Raw genomic sequence first — 22032 nt, forward strand, 5'->3', positions numbered from 1 at the left:
ATTCCTCTCATTCCAGGTCGTTTCATGCTAAAGTTTCTGTTAACAGGATACAGTGATCACTTTATTATCTCATATGTCCTTTTCACTAGGGGTGCTTTCTGGTCGGGTCAGATGATCTTCCTCTAGTAAATGGTCCGGGTGAGACTGGCGTATCAGTCAGTGGGGAGTAGATAGGCATGGCAGATTACAACGGGGGACAAAAGGTCCGCATTACCTACCCTTCACTACTTGCAAAGTTTCTCCTACGTTTCTTTGCAAACAGGGAATACCTCCAAAAAAGAACCAATTCCCAAACAGTCAATTTTCGGGCAAACAATCAATCAATGAGGAACGAAATAGGTATGACGTGTTAAAGGTTTGCGTTACCTACCCTTCACTCTCTGCAAAGGGAGAGAGAATATTCCTATTCTTCCCCGTTTGCAGGCAGAGAAGATTCCTAAGAGAACCAACTTCGAACAATTCAATGCTCGATTCAATCAATCAATCAATGGGGAGAAAAAAAATAGGCACGACGTGTTAAAGTTTTGCGTTGCCTACCCTTCACTATCTGCAAAGACTAAACAGAGTATGGTGATTCTGTGTTTGTTTGCAAATAGAGAATCTCCCAGAAGCAATCAATAGGCAATACTAGTATTTTCAAACAATCAATCAATCAATCAATTTCGCAATTTGTCGTGTGTCACGACCTTACCCGGACCGGACCATGTGGGCAGTTCTTCGCCTTCCTTTTTCCAGCGCCCGATCGTTTTCTTTCTCCATGTTTTTACCGCAGCATTCCTGTAGGATTCCAGTCAGGACAATAGGTCACTTGAGAGAGGTCCGTTCGGAATCGGTGAAGCTCATTCAATCGGCAGCCGGACGAGGGCCCTCTCAAGGCAGGTATACTCCAATCATTTAGATGTTCACCCCATCGTCTGGACCTCTCTTACCGGACCCTATGTCGCTGATGGACCCCGCGTTGGGACGCCAATTGTAAAAAGGGTCAGCCCCGATCGCACCCGATGCCCAGACTGCTGGTGCAGGGCGACTCTTTGTTTCCTTCTTGAGTAGTTACCAAATAAAGAGACGGGCACTGGAAGTAGGAAGACAAGGAAAAAGGTTTATTACTCATGAGGAGAGCCTGTCCTTTGGGACACTCGCATAGTGTCTTCGGGAGGTGCTCTAACAAGTTTCTCTGAGGCTTCGTCTTTTATACACAGGTTTGTGGCACACAGGCATCCTTTATTACAATCAACGCTTTGTATAGTATGGAGGTATTTCAACACGTGGCTACAGTAAGGCCCTTATCCTCCACGCAATAGGAGGGGCTGTCGCGCAGCTGAGTGTTCTGCTGATTCCATTGGAATGTGTGTGTCTGATCGAGTCTCAGGGGGTGGGGTGGCCATGATCAATAGTAGCTTCTTCCAAGAGATACGAGTGCATAAAGTAGTGGGCAATAAACTGTATCCTCGGGCTAAAGGATGACCAGCAGTCAGTGCTGACGTTCAGGCTCAGAGGAAGGGGTCATCAAAGGAGGGGTATTCATGGACGGAAAGGAGGTGTTGGTCAGGCGCGGGGTGCGATTCTTAGGGACAGAGTCATGCGGGAGGGGTGGGCTCATGACTCGCGCATGAGGGAGAGGGGCAGCCAGGGTGCATGGGGGAGGCTTGCAGGGTCAGGGAAGGGGCGCTGGCGATCGACCGCAAACTGAGAGACCATGGTGCCTAAAGTGGCTGTCGTGTACGTGTGTGCATGGGTCTATGCTAGTGGGACAACACAGTCAGAGTTTTAACGATATCCATTCTGTTTACACCAAGGGGTACTGTGAACATAAATGAACGCCGCTTATGTACATACACATTGCTATTTTTAACAGTACACCCCCGACTACAGAAAACGAGATCATCCTGGAATCAAGAAGGAACATCTGCCAAGGAGAAAGCTGGAAGACTAAAGAAGGAAGACTGTCCTGCTGTTGCTTTGCTGGACTGACCAGTAGTTGCTTTGCTGCCAAGGAGAGGTGAAGGACTTTGCTTTGTGCTGTGACCCTTGCTTGAAGGAATCTTCAAGGGCCTGAGGAAGAGCTGGCTCCCTGTTAAGAAGACCCAGGAACAAAAGGACTTCACCCCCAGCTTCCCTGAACTCTGCTGAGAGATTCTGTCCTTACTAGAGTGCTTGGGTCAGTTGTGGTGCCTCTGGAAGTTGTACCTGTGTTGGGAAGCTGGAAACCAAGATTTTAAAGACTTTCTGCAAGTTTTAACGCATCGCTCGCTTGCGGAGCGCATCCCCGTCAGTGCGAAGGATTTCCCGCCACTACGAAGGCCGAGATCGTCGCAGTGCCTGTTGCAGCTGCCAGAGTCGTCGCATCCTTCGTTTGTGGGAAGCACCAGTCCAGTGCGGGAAGATTACCATCGCTGCGCGTATCGTCGCAGAGCCTGTCGTCACTGGGTGAGATCGTCGCACCGCTTGCATGAGGATCGCATCACATCGCTGCGAGAGTCGTCATAGAGCCATCGCATCGAGGGGCCGCGAGAGGAGATCGCCGCTGGGCCGAGCATTGTCGCCGCACCGGAGATCGTCGCCGCCCCGAAGATCGTCGCATCGTACCTTTTGCGAGCCGCTTCCACCGAAACCTGTGCACCGGAATCCACACAAGGTATCGCATCCCTCCCCATACAGCCCGGAGTCACCGCAACACGCCCGCTGCATCCAACGGGGTTGTTGCATCGCCTCCCCAGGGTCTCAGGAGTGACGCATCGCTTGCTTTTCAACGCTACAGCTTTCACTTGAAACTTTTGTCGCATCTAAAGGTACTGTTGGCTAAAACGTGACGCAACTGTGGATTATTTTAACGCAACTTTAAGAACTCATTTGAAACCATATTCTTGAACCGTGTATGTTGGATTTTTGTCGTTTTGGTCTTGTGTAGTTTAGATTAAATACCTTTATTTTTCTAATCTGTTGTGGAGTCAGTTTGTGGTGTTTTCACTGTGTTACTGTGAGTGTTGGCACAAATACTTAGCACATTGCCTTTGATAAGCCTGACTGCTCGTAACAAGCTACCAAGGGGGTGAGCAGGGGTTATCTAAAGAGTGCATCCTTCTTACCCCGACTAGAAGCAAGGGTCCCTATTTGGACAGTGGTACCTACCTCTGCCAACTAGAGACCCCCAGTACTAACAGCCTCCCACCAGTAAGCCCTTAGGGAAAGGGTTGGGGGGATTCAAGGATCCCTCCCAGAGGAGGGGCTTGACAGAGGGGAGGGTACTCCCATGTCTTTTGTCGAGTTTTGCGCCAGAGCGGGAGCAAAGGGCTCCCTGAACTGGCTCAAACTGGAGTATGCATGGAGGGCACCAAATGTACCCTTCAAAGCAATCTGGTAGAATTGGCAAGAGTCCTCACCCCAGCCTAAAACACTAAGTCCTGTCTGGGAGGTGGTCACACCTCCCAGTGGGAGGAACCCAATTATTCCGCCTTCCCCACTAGCTTGCTGTTTGACCCTGAAAGGCTGGTACCGGGAATACAGGGTGGCGCCCCCCAGTATTTGGGATCCTACATCCAACACTGGAATCGATGTTGGAGTAGGATTCCAACATTTTTGATACCAAACATGACCGGTTTTGGTGCAGCCAATATATAGTTAGACATCTCGTAATTGACTTGATGTCCACTATATTATTAAATGACTGACCACACTTACAAAGCCCGGAGAATCAACTCCAGGGTTTGTAGGGGTGCCCTGCTCATGCAGAGGCACCCTCACACTTGTAACCAAGCACCCTGCCCTTTGGACTGAAATGCCTGCCATTGGGGTGACATAGGTTTTAGGTGTAATGACCTCAGATATAAGAAAACTTATATCTGTGGTGAAGGTAGCAAGCACCCACTCACACAGGCTGCAATGGCAGGCCTGTAGTCACAGTTTGAATAGTCTCTCGTGGGTGGCATAATACATGCTGCAGCCCATGGGAGACCTCTGGTGTACCTATGCCCTGGACACCTTAGTACCATATACAACAGACTTACAAGGGTACACCAGTAGCCAATTGTGGAGGTACCAAAGTACTTGCCATTGTCAGATTTCAAGAGAGAACACCGTGACTGGGGTCCTGATTAGCAGGATCTGTCAGACTAGTCCGAAAACACCATAACACCAGCAAAAAGTGGGGGTTACCATGAAAGCAAATCCTACTTTCCTACAGCATTTCTTTGCGCTTGGTTGTCTCTGCCTCTAGTGCTTTCTTGCACCAGGCTTTCTCTGCTTTTACGCTTCTGCCTATCTAGTTTTCACTGCCTTCAGTATTTCTTTGCACCTGGTCATCTCTGCCTCCTGTGCTTTCTTGCACCTAGCTGTCGCTGCCTTTAGCACTTCTTTTGTATTAATGATGCCTCTCTGTTAATCTTTGGCTCAGTATCTCTTCTTTTGGCCTTACCAGTAAGCTTCTGGCAGGCTTTCTGACGGTACTTCTATGTAGGGCCTTCACCTTCTACAAGGGCCTTGTACAATCTCTAAAGCGGGGCTTTGACTCCACATAAGCCAACCATGGCTTGCTTCTTGGGGCAGAAGTGGCATGCACGAGCAGTTCGCTGGACCTCCGCAAACTTTCAGGGAGGACAGTCTTGTTTCTTTGAGGCATGTATCCCCAACTCGTCACCAATTGCAGCATCCACCCCAGCTCTGGAGCACGCAAATGACTACACCACACACGGAGCTCTGTAATATGTCTTTATTCCTCGGCATGCAAATGTTTATGGGACTGCTTCATAAACTTTGTTGACCACATCCAAATACCTCCCACTTTATTATGTAACTTTGTAAGGAGTCCGCCTAGGACCACAAGGGTCCTTCTGCACATAATCACACTACACTAATGCCCTCCATCTGTCGCTGCGTCTCACTGCGTCGGAGGCTAGCTCCCTCCTCCACTGCCTCTAGTCTTGTCCCTTGCTCTGGGCCAACCATCTCAAGAAGTCAGGGGACCGCCTCGAGCTCAGCAGGGCTATCGCCAATGGTTTTCAGTGGTCGCTGTCTATGCTGGCCCATATGCTTTGGATCTACCGCAGAATTGAGGAGAGGAGGCGGAGCTCAGCATATGGCGTCTGCCATGTTCGAAGTCGTGGCCAAGCCCCTCAGGTTTGCTTTTTTTTTTTTTAAACATAAATATTTAAAATGTAACACCCAGTAGAGTGTAGTGGTATTTCGTTGGGCTAAAGTCCAATGAGTTTGAAAGTAGCATCTCACTCAGAATTGCTTTTTAATTACCCCATGTAAAAAAAACATGCAAAACATGTTGCGTGGTAAATATTGGGATACATTTTACACTGTATTTTCCCCCACATACTATTTTCGCATACACTAAGCAACTTCCAATTGTGTGGACAGTTTAAAGCAAGCATTTTTTTTTTTACAGAGACGTGTGGTAATCAGGGCAGTACGACTAATTGCGATAGTAGCTGCTTTTACTTCACATATCAAAATTATGAACTTGACATTATTTATAGGGGAATAAAGAACATGCAGATTTTATTATGTTATTCTCCAAAATCTCGTAATTGGGTAGCATCCACCGCACCAATAAATTCAGACTCAGAGATAGGGATTCATTTAGACCTGTCCCTACCTTGAAAGCCACAACATCCCCTGCGGGTTCGCCTATATTGGATTCTTCTTCGCGCGTTAGTTTACCACACCCCTACCAAATCCTAAGTATTGGCCTGTCTTTGTAAGCTGATTGGCTGCTGAGTTTTGTCGGCGTAAGGTCGGGGCGATCACGTTGGGCGTGGAAACGTCTCTTCTCCTTGAACCGTCGTCTTCCACGATTGTGCGAGACGGGAGCCATGTCAGATTGGGAGGCTGAGAGTGATGATGAATCCCGGGGTAAACGGACATTACAGGAGTGGAAGCCAAGTGGACCGAGGTCCCATGCGGCGCACGAAGTAGAAGGCCGCACTGTAGTGTTCCGCAGAGGAGGAGGCAGGTCCTTTCGCGGCGGCGCTGGTGTAGCGCCTACGAGGGATGGAGAGCAGAGCACCTGGCGGTGTCGTGGTCAGGAGGAGCTCGGATCCAGGATAGGTCAGCCGTGGCGCGGGGGCGGTGCCTGGGAAAATCGGAGATCTAGCGAACCAGAGCCCCTCTGCTTTCATCTAGACAACTCCTTCATAGGAACGGTGATAGGTAAGTGCCTTCCAAGATCACTATTAATTCACCTCATGCTTAGACATTCAACAGGCCCCAGTACTTCGAAGGAACAATCTTCCGGCAAACATGATCATATTCTAGAAATGGAGAGTTAGCAGGTTTATGAATTAATGCATCATCAATTTCGTGACACATCTTACCTCCGTACACTCTGTGTTTAAACGCCCCGCTAACGTCCGGTTGTCATAGTACTTCAGTCACCATTTATTAGTATGCAATCTGTTCTTGGCTTTCATTTTTCCCCGTTGCCCGGAGTCCCATCCAAACTAGAGAACCCTGTTTGATCTCAGGGGGTCTTTGTTTACTTTACTTTAAAGATAGCGACTCGAAAATGGTAATAGATCTGGGATTGGAAGGATGTGTTCCAAGTGTGACATTCCAGTGACCGCGTAGGAGCGGTGGGACCTTTCAGTACAAAACACTGAGAAAAAATAAGTATGTATGCCCATTGTTAGGATAATATCATTCTCATAGGCACCCCGGAGTTGTGATGCAAGTGATTTCAAAAGTAGAAAAGCCATACCAACTCTTTTGACACTGAGTATTAAGAAACGGTGACAATGTTAAGTTCGTTAAATCAAGAAGCACTTTTTTCTCTTATCTGTTATAATGTATGGCATTTTAAATGGTTTTTTAGGTCTCAATAGACACCGTGCCCCAATTTCCATTGCTCAATAATTCTACTACCTGGACGCGTTAATACATCGCTCCCAGAGACATTTCCTACTCTGCACTTTGTGCGTGCTCTTTATCTCATTTCAACCAGTTTTCGTTACTATCAGGCTTAACATGCATATATTGAGAACAGTATTGCAAGTCTGGAAAATGATCTGACAATGGTGTGACGCGTCAATCTGAAAATTTCTTTATTCAGTAGTACAGATTGTATCCCACTAAGGGACGTTACAGTGCTATACTAGTAGGTGGGAGTAGGTAACATGCTCGTCACACTTGAAAGTACTATACATATGCCAGTGTACAATTTTTTTTCTGCTGAATGTTGTGGTTGTCATTGATTGTTAAGTAGTCACATTTTTGTATTAAGGTTGTGGCTGACATTTTTTGTGGTAGTCATTCCAAATTGTATGTGCATTAATTTATCACATTCATGCCAAGAGAAGGGATCAGTCCAGTGCAGAGTTCTAAGACTTGGTGTGTCCAATACAAAATAGCAGTGGAAAAGACCATTAATTGTAAGATGGAATACAATAAAGATTACATGTGAACGGTGCTTTCAGCAACAGAATGTAGATTCGCGGAAAGGTGGCAAAATCAGGCCATTGCTAGAATCCAAACTCTGTTGTAATGTGAATCCTAGCACGACCAGAGAGAGTATTATCAGATGTCTGACATAATGAAACTCTGCCATTTATCACCTCACTGCCTGGCACCAAAGAGACCAGTGGATATTTTTTACAAGATAAGTAGATTTATGAAGCATCTGTCCTGTGGACAAGTAGATGTATACAATTCCACGTCCCTGCAGCTGCACTACAGACTGCACTCTCAATCATCATAGAATAACTTTTGCACAGAACCAATAGCTCTCACACTATTCACTGAGTAGCAGTCGGACAACCAACAGCATTCAAGCTGTCTTCAGAATAGCACTTTCACACTCCTGACCTGACAGCGCTGACAAACTTCACCCTTTAGCAGTCCGTAATCGCGGAGTGTGTGTAGATGTTTAGCTCCTTGTTACTGGAGAATTTTATTGGGTTTCACATTGTAATCTTAACATAGTTTAAACAGTTTTCTTTCGCACAATGTTTGCCATACTTTTACACTAAGTGTCAGCTTAGAGAGAACCACAGTGTTCCTTAAAAAGTGATTTTAATGAATGATTGTAATGATATATGTAACAGACTTCTGTGCCTCCTGCATACTTCCTGTCGCCTATACGTATGCCCAGGATCTGCAGAGCATGACCCATGGCAATGTCCACAATCTACTGGGCATAAGGTGTACCTTGGACCATGCCCTGTGTACGTTCCCAGGCCTTCTGCCACATATTGTGTGCTCTGTACTGCCGGATAGTACCTGCTGTGTGCTAGAAGTAACATTTGACCAAACCTGCATCCAAAAACACAGCAGTACCTGGTGTACAGCGGTCACTGTGTTCTCTGCCCATTAACTCCGTAAACCTTGTACTGTATCTACTTGACATGGCATGTGGCCATATGTAGACTCTGTGCCTGGACGGCAGGATTATAGCGTTTACCAGAAACGGAGGGAGGGGGGTGGCTCAGGATTTTGCCTTTGGCCATGCCACCTCGTGCCTAGTATTCTTGTCCTCCTTTCTTCTGTGAATAGCCTGGTTTCCTTTCAATTAGTTTCAGAGCATAGAGCATGGCCATTGATCCCCTCCGTTTAGTTCTTCTGCCCCCGTACCACCAAGAGGGGTGTTCTCCTTTGGCCATGCCATGGTTCGTGAACTGCAGCCTTCAGTTAGCGATAGGTTAAGATTATCTGGTCTCTGAGAAGTTCAGCTTCTACTTGAAAGCACAGTGCTCAATTCGCCTTAACTTTCGCAAGTGTAAATTAATGTTCAAATTCTCACCTCTTTTGAGTATGACTTTGTCTGCCCTTTGATTGTGTAGGCTGTGATGTATTGCCTTTGCTTCCACATGAAGACCGCAAAATGGTATTTCACAGCATAGTGTGTGTGTGTGTGTAGCACAATATCTGATGGAGAGGTCTTCTAAACAAATCAGATTTAGATTTGGGTTCCAGAATGGTCGACCATTTTTATTTCTTACCAAAGTATGCCAAACGGATTGCACTGAGCCATGCAAAGCCACTTCTTTGGCATAAGCTCAAAGCGTTAATTCCACTTTTAGTGCACCTCTTTTTGATGTAGCAAACCAAACCATAGATATTTGTATGGGAATTTAAACAGGAAATGGAGCCCTAGTGCCCCCTCTGTCTTTTAACTGCATCTTAGTGTTTCTAGTTCCTTCTTCGTAAAGACTATACACTTTTTAGCAGTGATCCAGATTTAATAACAAGCTGACCTTGAAAGATGTTGATGCATGTGCAGCCTATCAAAATTGAGCTACTATATCTGAAGTTCTGAGATCATTGAGGTGTGGCCACCTTAATTGATTGACTGCTTTGCTAGTTGGAGGAAGTCTAAATAGTTCATGTTCAGTGTTTATGTCGGGTGTACGTTTTGTCTTCATACCGTAATATGATGATGCGTGGTCAGCTACTAAGATGAAATTCTCTAGGAAGGTACTGAGGTAGCCTCCAAAGACATCACCTAACAAAGATGCTGGCATATTGGTGACACATTTTGAGAGTAGATATTAAATGGTTTATTTTAAATGCCAGGCTTTCTATATCTTTCAGAGTATAGAGTGTAGGCAGGTGGTGGTTCCCCAGTGACTTAGTCTTTAACTTAAAGCTTTATTGCGAATGTTATGATTTGAATAGAAATGCTGCAGTTTCGAGGGCATGGGGTGTCATTGAAGGTGGTCATTCTGTGTCAGAAGATGTTAAATCTATGCATTGACACAGGAAGCCTTCCCTGTGTTTGGGAAGTCCATACAGATCGTTCCTATACCAAAAAGACCAATGTTGGCTCAATTAATTTGGCTAATTATCGTCCTATATTTACTTCAGCTTTTAGGCAAATATTTGGAGGGTGTAATAAATACACAACTTTAAGCCTTCTTAGAAGCCAACAAGATTCTCGACCCATCTCAATTGGTATTTAGGGCAGCGCATAGTATGGAGACCGCCTTGGTTGCGGTCATGGAATTCATTCGACCTTCTCTAGACAAAGGCACCCCTACCATGTTGGTATTATTAGACCTATCAGCTGCCTATAATACTGTGTCTCATTCAAGGATGATTCAAAGGCTGTATGAGATTGGCATTTCTGGGTGTGCCTTGCAGTGGTTTCAAGACTTCCTTAACACCACAACACAGACTATTTTGTTAGCCATCTTTAAGTCTTGTACTACGTTAATTGATAAGGGGGTGCCACAGGGCTCTTGTTTAAGCCCTACTTTGTTCAACAACTACATAGCCATATTGTTTGGTTTCAATATTATATCATATGCTGATGAACTTCTTTGAAAACAACGGGGAGACAATTACAGAGCAGTTTTCCAATGGCATGAAGGTCATCGCAGGTTAGATGGCTACCAAGTGCCTATAATTTAAAAACCGACAAAACTGAGAATGTACGCGGCAAAGCCCAAATAATCTAAAATCTAGACTGGTGGCAGTCTAATCTTGGCTCAGCTCCCTCTCCTAAGCAGTTAGTCAAAACTCTTGGCATAATATTGACCAGTCACTTTCTATGAAAGACCATGTTGCTGCCATTAGCAGCAGCAATTGTTTTTACAAATTGCGTTTGCTGTAAAAAAGCTTTCCCTCTTCTTCCACCTTCATCCAGGAAAACGTTAGTCCAGGTCCTGATTATTAGTTAATTGGATTACAGCAATGCCTTGCTTGCTGCTGCAAACACGCTTTTATTAGCGAAACTGCAAACGGTCCAAAACACAGCAACCCTTATTTTTTGCAGTCTTCCTGCTGGCTCCCCTTCTGAACATTTATTGAGATCACTACATTAGTTACCGTTCAAGAAAGGTCTAATTTTAAATTCTGCTGTACCACCTATAAATCCCTAATGTCCAACAGTCCTGCTTACTTAGCTCAGAAAATCAAACTCTACTGCTCTACCAGGAACTTACATTCTAAAGGTAAAGCTCTACTGTCAGTTCCCTGAATTCACTTTACGAGTTGCGGGGGACGGTCTTTCCCCTACTTGGTGCTGTTTTCCTGGAGCAATCTGCCACTCTGTTTCCGAACTTGTTCTGACTTTGTCAGTTTTGGGAAATCTCTTAAGACCACACTTTTTTAGGGGTGGTGTTTTGACGGTACCTTTCCTTAATGCCAAAATACCCCTTCAGGGGTGATTCATGCGCTATATATGTCATATTTACTTTAACAGGTGAACAGTATGGGGTTTAAGGTTTTACTGATAAGGGAGACCAGTAATCCTTTCTGATAGTTGGGTTTATAAAAGCGTGGCCAGTGTTTATGCATTTTTTAGGACAGTAGTTGATGATGGTGGCTCTTTCCGAGGAGTTTAAAAGGGCAGTGGTTGCCTTGAATTTCTTCCTTCTTTTTTGGTACTGAATGCGAGTGATTTCATAGCTAACTGAACTACTTAAAATTATAGAGATTTCTATTTTTTTATGTGTTTTGATGTACAAACAGAAAAACAAGAAATACAAACTAGGTTGTAATATATGGGTTATAAGTGTAACAACAGTAATGCCATGGAAGTTGGTCGATTTGCATATGGATAGTTTCTGTCTGAGGTGGCATGGTGGGCAAAAAACAATGGACTGAGGTGCAGACCCACCCAAGTAATTACCAGTGATTGTGATTAGTTTAAGAATCCTACACATCACCTTTTTGCATTTCTCAGTGGGCGCCCTAAGTGCAATAGACATTCCCAAATGTCGGTCTCATGCTCAATCTGCTACTGGAACCAAACTACACCCTACCAATGAGCCTTAAAAAGGGCAAAACTGGTCTGGAATTGCTTCTGTTAAGGTTCTGAAAGGAGCTCACCAGACAGTTCAGACTGGACGGTTTGCATTGGAGCAGGACCAGTTCTGATTTGCGTATGGTTGGTTCCTATCTGTTGTGGCATACTGGTCTAAAGAGGGGGATGATGATCCAAGTATATTCCAGTTGCTGAAATTAATTCTAACATTCCAGAATCACTATTTTGTGTTCCTCATCGTGAGTTATAGGCAGCACCTTGCAAATGTGTTTTATTAACTAGCGTTAGCGTGATTTTCCCCATTTTTCTTTTTTTCAAACTACACATTCCTTCAGCCCATAAATTGTTTCCCAACTGAGTGGTACTAGTATTTTGGATGCCTATTGAAATAGCCTACTATCTATGAGGTCCTCCTCACATATTTAGACTCCTTCCTCCTCTGTGTTCTATCCCTACATCTGTTGTCCAGACTTGGACTATTTGGGATAGGCTGTTTTATATGGTTATTCATAAATAACAAGCAAGAACCTAGGAGGTCTATGGGCCAGGCAACTAGCTGGCTAAACCGTCAAATCTATCTTTATGACAGATGGTGCTGCAGTCACCATATAGTAATATAAAAAAGAGAAGGAGAGACAAATGTGTAAGTAACCAAAGAATGAGAATGGCAAAGACTTATTTAAGAACTGGTCAGACTAGATCCAGTACACATATTGTTTGTGAGTAACCATCAAAAAACCAAGTGATCAGTCCTATCATTTGGTCGTTCACACTGTGACCTGGCGGGTCCTTGGATCATCTAGACCTCGTGCCACACAGTCAAGGTGAGTACTGGATATGGTCTACAGTCAAAATTGGAACTACCAATTGTTGGTCTGATAGTGATGGCTCATAAAGGTGATAAAGTACAGTGCAACAAAACAGAAAAAGTGGTGAATCTAAAATAGGGTGATATGTCTAAAAAACAACTTTAATAGAAACTAGGCACATCCCCTAACTAAAATAGGAACAGCGCAAACGACAATATGGAACAATGACTATCGCAAAACGGGCCAACATGTTTCTGCCTACCGGGCATAGAGTCCCTTGGCATTAATCAGGGCCACTGCTCTCAAAAAGTTGCTACTGTTAGAATGTGTGTGAAAACAATAGTGAAAGCACAACAAAATTTCAAAGTAGGAACGATACAACCTGTACCTACAGTTCAATTACTCATCCTCCTAGTCAGTGGACGTTCAAAGTGATCTAGAAAGACACATATATTGCATTCTCATTATTAAGTCCTACACAAATGCTCTCTGCTTCTCTTACATCTCGAATAATTAATTCAAAAGAATCATTTTAGATAGATTTGACAGTTTTTAGCCAGCTAGTTGCCTGGGCCATAGACCTCCTAGGTTCTTGCTTGTTATTTATGTGTTGTTACTGGGGAAGTGAACCAGTAGTAGGTCTCTAAAAATCCTTTCCCTTTGACCCTATCCTCCCGGTTTGTTTTTTTATATGGTTATTCGCCAGTGTGGGGACTAGCGTTGTTGCATTCTTTCTCTTTAGATGTTTTAGGGAGTTGAAGACCAATAGAGAGGCATCAATGGTTTTTGACAGATAACCCATGAACTTCTGGCCACCCCCAAAAGTGCTGACCCCTTTTTTGGTTATATGGGATAGTCTGCGCTCATGTCTCAATTGTATGTCCACATACAGTATCCACAAGTTTGCGTGTTTTTTTTTTCTTTCTCCAGCATCCTGGGGATTCTAAAGGTAACCCCCTGGAGGGGACAGAGAAAATAGGCACTCCATTTTTCCTATATTTGATGCTTTCAACCTATTTCCATTTTGTGGTGGAAACCAGTGTGAAAGACATGGGTGATCCAGAAAAGCTGTAGATTTTTAAAATTTAATCAAACTTTTGAATTCCGCAAGAGGTTGCGTGTAGATCCTTCAAGGTTTTCCCAGTGAAACTAACTGTTGAAATAAAGAAATATTGAAAATGAGTAAGAAAAATGTCCATTTGTCCTAATGTTGTAATCTGTAACTTTTTGTCATAATGGCAGAAATAAAAAACAAAAACAATATACCATTACATCCACTAGACTCTGGGGGTCTCTAGTTGGCAAGGGTTTGCACCTTTGTCCAAGTAGAGACCCTTCTTCCTAATCAGGGTAAGGGAGTTACACTCCTAAAATAACCCCTTGGTAGCTTGGCACGAGCAGTCAGGCTTATCTCGGAGGCAGTGTGTAAAGCATATGCACATAACCAACAGTAATACAGTGCAAACACTACAAAAGTTTAGAAAACCACACCAGTTTAGAAAAATATCCAATATTTTTATATAGCCAAAACCAAAACGACAAAAATCCAACATACAGTACTTTAAAAATATGCACTTTGCAAGAATTCTTGAAAAACACAATTCCTTCAAGTTGGTAGCTCCGTCCAGTGCTGTAAACCAATTCCAACAGTTCTGTCTGACTGCGTCGGTCAGGGGTATCAACAGACTCGTAAACAGTACCTTTTGTGTAGTAGCGACATGTTAGTGTGGGCTAGTTGTGGCAAACGTCGCAGTGTGAAGTGGAGCGGTGCCTTCAAGCTGCGGTGCAGGCAGCGGCTCTGTGACAGTCGTCCAGCGGCGTTGGTGAGACCAGGGCTCTGCTGCGGAATGAAGGCAGTGTTTGTGGCAATGCTGACAGATCATGGTGCAGGGGACAGAGCCGGTTGCGGGAAGTTGGTGTTGGTCAGTCTGGACTACGGTGTGGGTCGGGGGGGTCATGTGACTTATGAGCGGTTCCCCCAAGCCACGATGCGGTTGCGGTCAGCTTGCAGTGACGGCGTCGGTGAGACCAGGGCGGTGAAGTGAAGTGAGGCAGTGCAGTGTGCGGTGCCCACAGGTCACGGTGCAAGCAGCGGCTCGGGGTGGCGGTTGTCGTCGTCGGGGAGATCAGTGTTGCAGTGCAAGATGCGGCTGTGCCCTCTGTGGTGGCTTCAGGACAAGGAGCCACCGACTGAGTCGGTTGCTTTTCTCTTCGCTGCGGCAACTGAAACAGCGGTTCCGGAAGCGGTTTCCAGATGTTGGTGAAGTCTTTGCAGTCCCTTAGACTTCAGAACAGGAGGCAAGCTCTACTTCACTTTACTTGGAGATACTCAGCACAGGTAAGTTCAGTCTAGTCCTTTCACTGCCCAAGGCAGAAAGAGCAACTGCAGGCGAACCCAACAAATCAACAACACAGCAAAGGAGCAGTACTCCTCCTGGCAACTCTTCCAGCTCATCTTTCGGGCAGGTTCCTTGATTCCAGCGAGTTCTGGGGTCTGGGCCCTAATATTTATTCTCTTTGACAGAGAGTGTCTGTGCTTAGTCCAAACCAGTTTGGTCCTCTCTGGCCCAGCTTTCCAGCAGGAGATGGAGACAACATTGTCCAAGGCAGAAGGGGCCTATTCAGGTGCAAGGGAAATCTCCTCCCACCACTCTAAATGCAGACCGGGCCAATTCAGGTGCTAGTGAAAACTCCTCCTACTACTCCGATTGCAGCCCAGGTTTATTGAGCCCAGCCGTGACTTATTCAGGAAAGGCTGGACACACATATACCCCCACCCCGGTGGCCGTCTGAGATCTGAGAGAATGCACCTCCTCAACCCCTGTCACTCCAAAGACAGACATTAAATACACAAACCAGCAGAGGCACGTAGAATGGCTAAGCAAGAAAATACCTACTTTCTAAAAGTGGTATGTTCAGACACAGAACATAAAAATAATCTTTACTAAAATATGTATTTTTACCTTCCCATCTTATCCTAATGGAAAGTTATATTTTATAAGATGTTCTAAATAAACTCCCATTCTACCCTATGGGACAGATAACTTTTCCATAGTGAAAAACGAAATGCACTGTAATTCACTACCATGGCATGTCCCACACACAAGTACATTTTCTACCTTTAACATACACAGCACCCTGCCCACAGGGGTACCTTGGGTCTAGCTTAGGGGTGACTTGTATGTAAGAAAGGGGAAGATGAGGACCTGGCTGCACTTGCCAAGACGACCTGGCAGTTACAAATTGTGCACAGACTCTGCAGTGGTAGGTCTGAATTACCTTTACAGGGCTACCTCTGTGGGTGGCCCAATCAGTGCTGCAAGCCCACTAGTAGCAATTGATTTACAGGCCCCGGCACTCTCAGTGCACTTTACTAGGGACTTACCAGTAAATCAGATCTGCCAATCATGGAAACAGCAATCCATAACCCAATTTACACAGAAAGCATATGCACTTGAGCACTGATCAGCAGTTGTAAAGTGCTCAGAGTCCTAAAACCAACCAAGACCGGTCAGAAAAAATAGGAGGAAGAAGCAAAAAGTTTGGGGAAAACCCTGCAAAAAGTGCCATTTCATAACACATAGATATATAGGGTTGTAGGTTTTTTCAAGAACCCGAGATGCCCAGAGCCAACGACTGAGCTGCATCTTAAAAGTTTTTTCATTGTGTACCAAGTAAAGACCAATTCATATGGTGAATATGTAGAGTGAAAATGGGATCAAGGAAACCTATGTATTTCTGAAATGGGCACAAGATATGCAGTTTATTAACAGTGGTTATTTGTAAATTTCTGATGTGTGCACCAATACTAGCATGCGATTCATAGGGAATTTTTCAAAATGTCTTCTTTCCTACACACTTGGTAACACTTGGAAGGCATTAATGCTGCGAAATCTAATAGATAATAACAAATGTTCCACAATTATGTGTTTCCACATGTCTTCCAATAAACATGGTGCCTCACTTGGAAATTGGCTAAAACGCCACATGGACAGATCAGTTTTCCAATGAAAAATGAAACATTTTTGCAATGTCTGTAGCTGTAGCTTTTGGGCCATTGTTCAGCCGGCACCTCGGGAAGCCTAGCAAACTTGCACATTTTTGAAGACTAGACACCTGCGGGAATCCAGGGTCTGGAGTCTAGCATGGCCCCCACCAGTTTTACTTGCACAGAATTCCTTGCAAACCTCACATTTTCACTGAAACACACTTTTCATTCACATTTCTGTGCTACAAAGTTTTAGAATGTGCGCGGGGCCACAAACGTCCTGCCATATTGCATTCCCTTAAGTCTCCTGATAAAATAATACGTTTAATGTGGCGATAGGCCTAGTGCCTACGACCAGAAACAAGCCAAAACGCAACAAGGACACAATACATTTTTCCACTGAAATTTTTTAATTTTTAGGTCTCTCCTAGGCAGCTCGCATGCGCTGATCTAGGAGGGCCTTTAGCCATTGATCTTCACTTTTGAAGCACTGCACTCATGCTTGTGGCGGCACCCACCTTGCGGGAGCGAGCAGCGGCGCGGCCACGTTAATTACAAACATATGGCCACTGCTTGTTCCCGTAAGGTGGATGCCGCCACTGCACGAGTATAACACCTAACAGGGGTTCAGTTAAAGAAGTCAAAAAAAATATTCCAACTTCATGCAAACAATGAAAACAGAAAAGCGAAAAGAAGAAGCCTGCGTATTCGTAAACAATAAAAAAAAAAAAAACTGTTTATAATTTATTATATATGTTAAAAGTTCAAAAAAAGCACCATTACGCTCAAGACAAAATGTTGGTCAACAGAAAACAAACAACTTCACAAACCAAACAAGTGGCCAGCAAACAGACATTACATGTGCAAAGGAACAACAAAGACAAAATAATGTGTCCTTTAAAAATGATGGCCACAAAAAGCGTCAACTGCATTTCAACCGCTGGGTTACTATGCGGTCATCATCAGGACTTGAAATAGGCTTGAGCGATATATTGCTTTATACAGGACTGGCCAATCACAAATGTTTATGGCTGTCGCAATTAATCCAGCTTTTAAAAAGGCTAATTTTCAAAAAGCATCAAGAGTGTCCAAAATTTGATATATACCACGTGTGGCGTGTAAGAAGCACCCAAGTATGCGCCCAATCAATCGGCAAAGTACAAGTCCAGTCGGGAGCTCGAAACAGCAAGTTGTCTCCACGAGATTCAAGCACGAGTGCAGTGCTTAAAAAGTGAAGACCGCCAATCGCTATGCTGCTTGCGTGTGGCATCACTTGTTTAACCCTCACTTCCTCCCTCATTTCTTCTCCGCCCTCCACTCTCTTTATGCGTTTGCCCTGAAGTCTTGCCCTTGCACCTTCAGTTTTCAGGTTTACACCTCTGACTAAGCCATCTTGCTGCTGTCCTGTTTCAATGACTGACTGTGCAAGTGGGTTTTTGTGTACAGGCACAGCCCTGGCTTAGTCAATGATGTACTGTGCGGAGCCTTACTTCTTCAGACACGTTACCTAGTGCTAGAGTGTTTCAGAAACAGCACTATCACAAATGCAAATGCAGGCTTGCAGCATAGGTGCGCTTGTGGCTTCTGTTTCTGCACAATGCCAGTGACCACGCTAGGCCGCAAACTGTAAGCAGTGCTGTATACTATTTCTACATTTATCCAGGTCCAGACGTCGAGTATAAAAAGGCGGATTGTCTTGCGCATAAAGATGCTTTTTTAAAACTTTAAGTTAATTTTCAAAGCATTAAGAAGCCCATCGCCGGTACTGTATCACTTATCAGCGAGCAACTCTAAACTGGTCCCCCAGGGCCAGTCACAGTATAATTCCAAGATGCCTTAAAGACATAAGTACCATCCCTAGTGGGGCAAAGGACCGGCACCTTGTGAAGGCTAATCTATACTGAATCTCATACCCACGTGCGTGCATTAAATAGCTGAAAAGAGGGTTTAAGGCTTGCTTCGACCTTTAGTTGTAATTGGCCCACTGGGGCTTGGCATTGGGAGGCTGTATGTAGCCCCATGTTGAGAGTGAACTTCTTTAAGAGCCATATTGCACATCAACAGCCTACCTCCACCTGCGTCGACCAGCATGGGCGACTGCGTGTAGCATCGGACAGGCCCGCTCAAAATGTATATGATACATAGAATGAGGTTTTCATTGGGAAGTGTGTCACAAGATAAACGCATACAAAGGAACAACATTTTATTATTTTAAAAATAGATATGAGATGTGTGCCTCTCCTTTCTACAGTGTGAAAGGTTTCTTACTTGAATGTAAAACCCAAGCATTGGCATAGCCAATATGCCTCGCCTTTGGAACCTTATAAGTATTTAGTTATGCAGTACAGTATCTGTGGTGCAACAACATCAACTGTTGTATGTCTGCACACTTATACGGTTCCAAAGGCGAGATCTATTGGCTATGCCAATGCTTGTTTATCAATGTGGGTAGCTGTAGATTTTGGGCCTAGCTCGCTGGCACCTATGGAAACCTACCAAACCTGTACAATTTTGTAAACTAGACCACAAAGGGAGTCCAGGGTGGGGTCACTTGCATGACTCTCTCACAGGTAATTTTACCCAGAAACCTTCGAAATCCTCAAACTTCGACTAAGCACACACATTTCCCACACATTTCTGTGAAGAAAACTTCTGGAAACTGAGGGGAGCTACACATTTCCTACCATCCAGTATTTCCACATGTCTCCACATCAAAATGGAACTCAATTTTTGTGGGCGGCCTAGTGCCCACGATTGGAAAGTGCTAAAAACGTAACATGGACACAATACATTTCTCCACTGAAAACCACCTTGGTTTTGCAATGTGAGTAGATGTAGGTTTTTAGAGTTTGTTTGTGCTGCCATACAGAGAAACCTACCAAACCTGCACATTAAAAAAAAAAACACATTGCGTGGCTCTCAAGGATTTTTTTTTAACCAGACGCCCTTGCAAACGTCAAGCTCTGGTTTAAAATAAAAATAAAAAAATGTTCCTCACATTTCTGTGATGGGAAGTTCTGGAATCTGTGGGGAGCCACAAATGTCTTACGGCCCCAAGTTCCCTTGGGACCCCTTTGACCTTGGTTTGATCCTTTCCTGTTGTGGGCACTAAGCCAAGCCATACAAGTGGTGCCGAGTTTTTATTGTCACACGTGGCGTAACAGTGGGTGGTAGCAAGTTTGTGGATTCTTTTGGATACTGAATGATTCCATTACAGATTTTAAGGAAAATGTGATTTCATGCAAAATTTTTGGTTTGCCGGGCCGTGTGGGTAAGAAACCCTTGTGAAGCCCACACAAGGCACACTATCCTAGAATTCCCTGGTTGTCTAGTTTTCACAAATGTCTGTAGTGTTGGTTTGCATGTGTGGCACCACAGCATGGCCCCCGATACTGTAGCTACCCATATTGTTTTTCTCAAGTAGCACTTTAGGGCCTTTTGTGGTGTGGTCTCTTGGCCCACTCACGTAAGTGGGGTACCGTTTGTATCAGGAGACATGTGGGAACTCAGGGTAGTAGGGAATCCACAGGTCCACCAGATTCCAGTACTTTCCGTCACAGAACAGTTTGAGGTTTTCAAGGACTTCTGAGTATAATTATCTTGTGAGAGCCACATAAGTCACGTACCCTTGGACTCCCATGGTTGTCTAGAAAAAAAAAAATATGCAGGTATGGTAGGATTCTCTGGGTGGCAGCACAGACAAAACCCCAAAATCCTCAGCTACTCACATTGCAAACATAGGGTGATTGTCAGTGGAAAAATGTAATGTCTATTTTGCGTTTCTGACCCTTGCCTGACATGGGCACTAGGCCTACCCACAAAATTGAGGCATCATTTCTGTCAGGAGACTTGGGGTTGTGCGATTTGCGAATCGCAACACATTTTAGAAATACCCATCACAAAATGTAAATAAAGGAGTGATCTTTGTCATTTAAGCTAACTTTCAAGTTTTACTAAGCATTGTGGGAAAGTGAGTGGGAACAGTATAAGGTATACCACCCTGGACACCTGCAGGTGTCGGTTGTCCAAAAAATTATGGGTTGGTACTGAACTTTCAAAGTAAAATCATACTTATACAGGTTGGTTTTGGCACTTCCAGAAGTCCTAGCTTGAAAGAACAAATACTAATCACAGTATCAGAATATTGAAATTAAGCCCACGGACTGAGCTATAAAGCAGCGACAAGTTCAAGTTCAAGTTCAAGTTCAGGCATTTATAAAGCGCACTACTCACCCAGAGGGTCTCAAGGCGCTAGAGGGAGGGGTTCACTGTTTATCGAATAGCCAAGTTTTCAGTTCTTTTCTGAAGGAGATGTGATTCTGAGTAAGGCGGAGGTGGGTGGGGAGTGAGTTCCAGGTCTTGGCAGCCAGGAAGGAGAAGGATCTGCCACCCATGGTGGTTTTTCGGATGCGCGGGACTGCGGCGAGGGCTTGATTGGATGATCTTAGTTGGCGGGTGGGATAGTAGAAGGACAGTCGGGTGTTGAGGCATTCGGGTCCTAGATTATAAAGGGCCTTGTGTGCGTGGGTAAGAAGGCGGAAAGTAATTCTTTTGTTGACGGGAAGCCAGTGGAGGTTTTTTAAGTGACCGGTGATGTGCTCTTGCCGCGGGATGTCTAATATGAGTCTCGCTGATGCGTTTTGGATGCGTTGGAGCTTTTTCTGCAATTTTGTTGTAATTCCGGCGTAGAGTGTGTTGCCATAGTCCAGTCGACTCGTGACCAGTGCATGGGTGACAGTCTTTCTTGTTTCGAGGGGGATCCAGCGGAAGATCTTTTTGAGAATGCGAAGGACGTTGAAGCAGGAGGACGATACGGCGTTGACTTGTCTGGACATTGAGAGAGAGGAGTCTAGAATGAAGCCAAGGTTACGTGCATGGTCTGTGGGTGTGGGCGCTGATCCCAAAGCGGAAGGCCACCAGGAGTCATCCCAAGCTGAGGGGGAGGATCCAAGGATGAGCACCTCCGTTTTGTCTGAGTTGAGTTTTAAGCGGCTCTGTTTCATCCATTCGGCTACTTCTTTCATACCTTCGTGAAGGTTGTTTTTGGCGGTGTTGGGGTCTTTGGTGAGGGAAAGGATTAGCTGGGTGTCGTCGGCGTAGGAGATGATGTTGAGGTTGTGTTGAGGTTGTGTTGACGTGCGATGGAGGCGAGGGGACTCATGTAGACGTTGAAGAGGGTGGGACTGAGTGAGGAGCCTTGAGGTACGCCGCAGATGACTTCGGTGGGCTCTGAGTAGAAAGGGGGGAGTCGGACTCTCTGGGTTCTCCCGGCTAGGAACGAGATGATCCAGTCCAAGGCTTTTCCTTGTATGCCGATGTTGTTGAGGCGTTGTATGAGGGTGTTGTGACAGACAGTGTCGAAGGCGGCGGAGAGGTCGAGTAGAATGAGGGCCACTGTTTCACCGTTGTCCAGGAGTGCTCGGATGTCGTCGGTCGCCGCAATGAGGGCGGTTTCGGTGCTGTGTTTGGCTCGAAAGCCGTTCTGTGAGGGATCCAGGGAGTTGTTGGATTCAAGGAAGGCTGCGAGTTGG

At 45.0% G+C, this 22032-nt stretch overlaps 1 protein-coding gene across 2 annotated transcripts in view; it reads left to right on the forward strand.

Annotated features, from left to right (window-relative positions):
• The first annotated feature begins 5696 nt into the window (after positions 1-5696).
• LOC144762785 (putative ATP-dependent RNA helicase DDX43) overlaps positions 5697-22032 on the forward strand; it is a 989943-nt gene continuing 973607 nt past the window's right edge. Inside the window, exon 1 of one of the 2 annotated variants that reach the window (XM_078648055.1) lies at positions 5697-6153. In XM_078648055.1, coding sequence (XP_078504181.1) covers positions 5817-6153 — 337 coding nt within the window. In that variant the 5' untranslated portion in view covers positions 5697-5816. The remainder of the gene's footprint in view (positions 6154-22032) is intronic. The other variant, XM_078648054.1, reaches the window with a different exon arrangement.

The sequence above is a fragment of the Lissotriton helveticus genome, chromosome 6 (genome assembly GCF_964261635.1).
Source record: "Lissotriton helveticus chromosome 6, aLisHel1.1, whole genome shotgun sequence".
Lineage (NCBI taxonomy): Eukaryota > Metazoa > Chordata > Amphibia > Caudata > Salamandridae > Lissotriton > Lissotriton helveticus.